General features: G+C 40.2%; 1 protein-coding gene across 1 annotated transcript; it reads right to left on the bottom strand.

Moving 5' to 3' along the window:
* Positions 1-1663: 1663 nt before the first annotated feature.
* LOC104531811 (myelin P2 protein) lies at positions 1664-3782 on the bottom strand. Its single transcript, XM_029087178.1, has 2 exons — positions 3710-3782; positions 1664-1749 (listed from the first exon to the last, which is right to left on the bottom strand). Exons 1-2 carry the CDS (start codon positions 3780-3782, stop codon positions 1664-1666), a joined length of 159 nt encoding a protein of 52 aa, XP_028943011.1.
* Between the last annotated feature and the right edge of the window lie 2899 nt (positions 3783-6681).

Below are 6681 nucleotides of genomic sequence, written 5' to 3' on the forward strand. Positions count from 1 at the left end.
CTAAAGCACAAAGGAAAAGATTGACATAAACCTTTTGCTGGCGGCAGGTGTGTCTGCTAGAGTAATCTCTGAAGTCAGTGTAAATCCAGATGTCACGTTTTACATCTTTACATATTTACATAATTTTTAGAGCAAACATAAAAGCTATTTTTATGTTGCAAATAGAGTGATTTCTGTTTTAACATCTTCAGATTTAATTATGCGGCATATAATGACAAATAGATTGCAAAATTAGACTCAGCTTCCAGAAACAAATTTACCTTCCTTGGTATTATTGCTGACTTGACAGAAATATCAGCCCCACCTAGTATATTATACCATGGCCCATGAACACTTTCGATTTTACAAAGGATTTTTTTGTGGAAGCAGAAGTAGCCTGGGTAGTTCAGAGGTCAGGCTTTTGGCCTAAAAAAATTTGCACACGAGTCACAAAATATTTCTCCTGATCCTCTTGCCCCAGTAGCCTTCAGTGGCTCCTGGTGACTCACAGCCACAGGATGCATGTGACGGAAGTGATGGGACATCAAAAAAGACCTCATCAGTCTGCAAAAGATGAGACCTCCTCCACAAACTTGTTTGAGGCAAGGGACAGATGGCAGGACAGCAATGGAAGAGGGAACCTACCTCTCTGCTTTTTGAAGATGGTTTAATAATTAAAAAAAATTACGCAGAAATGCAGCCATGAGGAGATGTGAAAGAAAATCACACATCCAAATGTACAAGAGCCTAAAACAAAATGCAGCCACCGTACAAGCTAGCATGTAAAGGCGTAATGCTGCCGATTTCAAACAAGTTGCCAAAATCAGTTTGGCTCTACTCTTTAACAACTTTAATGAATAAAGTACTTTCTTTAATCCAAAATGAACTCTTAATTTTAGTAGTGATCCTTACAATTAGAGTTCCTAAAACATGTTACCACTCTGGTCTGGCCAACCCATGCCTTTCACATGGCTGCTAGAGAAAGGTAGGTTGAACTGCAGGTGAGGGAACCCCAGCATTCCTCTGCCCCTGGGAAAGCTTCCATCCCTTCATCCCAGTGGGCATCTCAGAGGAGATGTCAGGACCTGCCAGTCCCTGCAGCAGGTCACCACGCAGGCAGGCATGGGCACAGAGTTCCTGGCTTTCATGCAATAAACCTCAAACACCTGTTTAGTGTGCCTGGCAAACTCATGCGGAAAAAGCAAAAAGAAGTGTGTGAATTGGTGGGCTTTAGTGGAAATAGATGTGTGAAAAAGTGTAAAATCCATTTTCTAAGATAGACAGGCTTTATTCCAAAGACAGGAAAAAGGAAATAACCATTCCATTCCATGGACAGCAGTTCTCAACTTGCAAACTTTTATTTGCATTTCACAGGCTTCTGCTATTTGAAAACCTAATTTCTTTCAAGAATAATAATCTTGAGGCCAGTAAGTATGCTGTCAATTTATGGCAGCTCTGCCAATATAGTCACTTTAAAGACAATTTACTGTATGGAACAATATTTATTTCCTTCCATCTTGTTTCCTAAGCTTGGTTCTGTTTTTCTCCCTCTTAATTTATATCTCATAAGCCAGAGACAAAACCAAAATTGACAGTCTGTTTAGACAGAAGCAAGCTGAAGGCTGCTTCTTTCTGACCTTTATCAACATACAAGGAGTGTGAACTTACCACCACCATTTTCCCATCAACCAGTCTTCTTTTTATCGTGGTCTCTTTGCCATTCCACTTCTGCACCTGAACCAATGCCCCTTTCTCTAAGGTTACAATGCTCTGCAAAGGACAAGAGAAGAGTTTCAAACTGGAGTCTGAGCTTTGCAGATTAGAGTAGCAATTCACTTTATGTTCAGCAAGATCCGTGTTCTTGGCTAATGACATGCTTAGTAACATTAGTTTCCGCTCCACACTATTTCTTCTTTCAGTGCTTTCTTTGAATAGTTTGGGAAACTCATAATGCACTAAGGGGACAGGAAAAACTCCTCCTGGTGCTCTTCTAGGAGACATGCAAACCACTCAGAGTCCATCAGCCCTCTTACCTTGACTTTCCTGTCATCTGCTGTAGTTTCATCAAACTGCTGGCCCAGTTTGAAAGAGATCGTTGTATTTTTGAAGGTGCTTTCAGTTCTGATGGTTACTATGTCCCCTTTCATACTGATGATCACATCAGGCTTTGCCAGGCCACCTAGCTTTCGGGTAGCTAAGCCCACTCCTAGAAATCAGAAACAAAACAATCATTACATTCTAGCAAGCAAGAAACTCAGTATCCTTCCATAATTCTTCAGTGGAAGAATAAAGAACAGCTTCTTCTTGAATACTCCTATGCTTGATTCAGATGAGGTGCTAATTCTTTGAATGAAGTACTGCGTTCAGAGGCTGAGGCAGCCTCAGTTGATACAGAGCACCTCCAGCAAGAAATAAAGATATGCATGAGTATACACTTGTGTACATTTAGCTGAGAAAAAACATGGATGGTTAAAAATCTTAATGAATTTGTGTAGAGATAGAATGGGTAGAAAAATTCAGAGGAAAGATAAATTTCTAATAAAAGCTTGTAAAAATCCTTTTTTAAAAAGTCCTGACAAATCTTTGAATCTGCACTTTCGTTAACCAGCTGCATGAAAGAAACTGGATACTGAACTGCTAATGTGCTCGTGCTTGTTCATTAAAACATATACTGGAGGCTGGTCAATTTCTAGGTTGCTACTAACATCCCTTAAGGATCCTTACATCTAAATCTCAGTGAAAAGTACAAATATGAAATATTAAAAAAAAATGAAGTATAAGAGTGAAGAGCTGTAGAGAGGTCCAGGAAAAAAATTGCATACCAAAAGCCTTTTATATTGTCTGGTGTTTTTCAGTCCAGTTCATTGTCTACAAGTTGTGAGGTCTGGGACAAATTGCAATGAAGACCACTAATGATGTATTGCTGTTTTATAAAAGCAGAAAGGGGATAGATAGCTAGAGTTATTGCCTTTGTTAATGCTATGCTATGCTCAGATGAAAAGACCCATCTAAAAGGACATAAAGTTATCTGTAAAGTATAACACAATTTGCAGTAATTATTCTATACTGAAACAATTCTGTTCAGATCTTCAGAAAAACATATGTAGCTGGACTTTCAAACTATATTTACTCAGGTTAATTAATTAACTGCAGTTCTTTTGTTACTCAGTTTAACATTTGAATAAAGGGAATCAGTGTCTCAGTGAATCATTTGTATAGCAAAAGAAATGCTGTAGCTGACTGTGTGTGCACTTGCTATATAGGAATGAAGCCAGCATTAAAATGAAAAACAATGCCTAATTTATTACATTCCTGAGATTCTTCAGTAACAGATAGAGTCATTCATAAGATTTAGACCTCTGAAACCAAAGTGTCATGAGACATCAACTCCATTATATATTGTATATTATTGCAAATCACAAATTTAATGGTGCAGTAAAGACAAATGTAAAAAAAGCTGCATCTCCATAGATTCTTTATATTACAGAAAAACAAATTAGATAAGGTTAGTTCAGAAGTAAATTTTTTATAGTAATTCAGCACCTGCCTTTCTGTTTTTCCATTTTAGATGCTAAAGGAAAGGAAAGAAATTATGCTAGAAAAGAAATTAAAGTGCTTTTTTGGCCAGGAAGAAGGCACCATCCATGAGTAAAGCATAAGATGAAGAGGGAACACTCCTAAGGAAAGCTTGTTAAAAAAAAAAAAGAGAGAGAGAGAGAGCATTTCTCACCCAATTCTTTCATATAGTCATCAAAATTTTCACTGGAGACAAGTTTCCAGGTTCCCACAAATCTGTTACACATGGTATTGGCTTTGTGAGGCAGAGAGAGGCAGCGGCCACAGCAGCTTTTGGTGGTGTCAGAGAGATTGTGCACCCGACTCAGTCGTTGCTGGCATCTTTTTAAAGATGCCTGGTCCCTGTAGCAGCCTGGATGGGCCAATAGGAGAGGCAGTGCCAGGGTGAGACAATGTGCACCTTGTCCAAGGCGGCGGTGTCAGTACCAGGGCTCTGGGTGACGCCTGCCTCGGCTTCCTCCACTGAACAGATCAGGGCACTGAGAGAGGCATGTGGGGACAGGGATGTGAGATTACCACTGCAGCCGCAGAGCAGTCAGGAGAGACTGCGGTGGCATCTGCGACACATGGAACCACCAAGCACGAGTGCTGCATCCATGTAAGACCCAGTTCTGACTGTCCTCCCAATACCATTCTCCTGCTGTCACCATTGCCACTGCTGTCACCCCTGTGCTAGTCCGGTAAATCAAAGCTATGTGGACTTGGGGGAGGAACTGTCAAGAAGCTGCTCTACATAGTGTGGGGTTTTTTTCAGTTTCATGATCCATCCTGAAAAGTGTCTGTGTGTTTTATCATTCAGAGGCAGAACTGAATTATTCAGTCCTGTTTTCTGCCTTACCATCAGAGCAACCATCCCACTCTGTGGGTTCTTCCCTGCACATAGCCCAGGCAGCACCACAAAGAGAAGAAGCAGCTAAATTTCACTGCCTCCCTTCTTCCACAAAACAGTAGGTTCAGAAGATCACTGCATCACTGGAGACGAGCTCTTATGCTTGGCAGGTGGATGGCAAGAACAGAGGTTAAGTCACAGATATTGAGTCGCTAAAGGGTTTATCCTCGATTCAAAGTCAATTGGTGAGAAGCAAGCAGTTTTATTGGGTTGGGAGGAGGGCATATACTGCTCTTTTTTTGCCTTTCTGCACCTGGATCGTTGGTTGGTTATAGAGTTAAGGGCAGATTTGAGCCAGTACAGTCATATAAGGTCTTGCATTCAAATGTGTACTACCATTGCCAGATACCTTCACATTTCCCTGCTCCCATGAAGAGCAATAGCTTCTTCTGTGCCATGTGAAATGACACATTCAGGCCAAACAACTTCCACCTCCAGGTAAGATGACATAAAAATCTGCCATAGAAATCTTTTCTTTTAGCAGCATTAGTGCATGGATTAGAATGTGTCTGTGGGCCTCAGTTGTTGTGACCTAAACTTTCACACAATGGCAGGATGGTTGAGGTTGGAAGGGATCTCTGGAGGTCATCTGGTCCAACCCTCTGCTCAAGCAGGGCCACTTAGAGCCTGTTGCCCAGGACCATGTCCAGATGGCTTTTGAATACCTTCAAGGATGGACACTCCACAACCTCCTTGGATCCATGTCTCCCCTGTACTGGGGAGCCCAGAACTGGACACAGTACTCCAGATGTGGCCTCACTAGAGAGGAAGGATCATCTCCCTTGACCTGCAACACACTTCCTAATGCAGCCTAGTATACTGTTAGCCTTTTTGGCATAAGGAAACTTTGCTGTTCCATGTTCAACCTGGGTGTCCACCGGGCCCAAGGTCCTTTTCTGCAAAGTTGAGTTTGAAAGTTTGAAAAGTTTGAGTTTGAACATTGAAAATGTTTTTTGGGGGGTTTTTTTGTTTGTTTTTTTTTTTAAGAAGTACATTTAAAACTATTGCCTTGTGGTTAGTAAAAACCAGTCACAAAGAACAAATCCATAAACCAAATGTATATTTGACAGGCAGGAATTTAAAGCATTGTAATTCAAGACACCTCAAATTATCTGAAAATATTTTGTTTAAGACCACATTAACTGTAATTCTGTCCTTCCTCTTCCTAAACTATCTTCCTGGAGAAAGCTATTACTTGCTACATGAAAGGATTAGATGGCTTCTTTCTTCCTTGAATGAATAATAGTTGCCTGTTTATCTTTTTTGCACGATTAGATTTTCTGGGTTATGACCACATACATGGAGTTTTCAGACCTAGATTGTAAGGATGGGGGGACACTGGGATGGTAGGTTGTGGGACTAAATTTCTTGTGTTCAGAGTAGAAAGAGTGAGATGGAGCCAATGCTGGGCCAGGGAGGGTAAGGTTTGGATCTCATCTTAAAAGCTGTCATATGCAAGAAGGGAAACATGCTTAAGCAGGAAAACAGTACCACCTGCTTTAAGCAGGGAGAATATTGTAGGTTTTGGATTATACTGTGGTTGTGGGGAAATAACAGGGTCCTAAGTCACAAATTTTGTTTTTTTATGCAAAATGGTTTTATCTCATTTGTCACAACATCAACAAGAGTAAGTTGAACAGAACTTCCCATTATTTCTCAGGTTTAATAACAGTGTAATGTAAGGAGAGAAAGTCTAGAGTGGTTGAAAATGAGAACAAAGTAGAGAAGAACTCTTTCTCCCTCACAGTAGGAAGCAGATGCTGTATCTGTAATAAGTAAATAAATATCAGGCTTTGAAGGTGTTGTCCCCACAATGCTCTTCTGAAGCAGAGCTACATTATATCATGTTTTGTGTAAAGAATAGCTAGCTCTTTTAACCAATCTCTGGAAGTGAGAAAGCTCCTCCTAAATGAAACTATCCATGATTTCTCAAGGAATAATACAAAAATATACTACTGTTGCTCCTCAGGCTATCTTTGTTCTTTCATTTAATTGTCTTATCCACATAAAGACATTTTAACAAGACAAGGCTGGTGCCTTTGGTAAATGAAAAATGATCGGCTTGTAAAATCAGGCCCAAAGAAATTCAAGAAGAGCAAATTAGTCAGAATAGAACAGCTATACTGCAGTACCAGTAACCTTAAGAACAAAAGTGACAGAGAATTATTTATACAGACAAAACCCCAGTCTTAAGCAGTCTCAAACAATGTTGACATTGCTACCATCTATCTCTTTGT

The sequence above is a fragment of the Antrostomus carolinensis genome, unplaced genomic scaffold (genome assembly GCF_000700745.2).
Source record: "Antrostomus carolinensis isolate BGI_N321 unplaced genomic scaffold, ASM70074v2 scaffold12751, whole genome shotgun sequence".
NCBI lineage: Eukaryota > Metazoa > Chordata > Aves > Caprimulgiformes > Caprimulgidae > Antrostomus > Antrostomus carolinensis.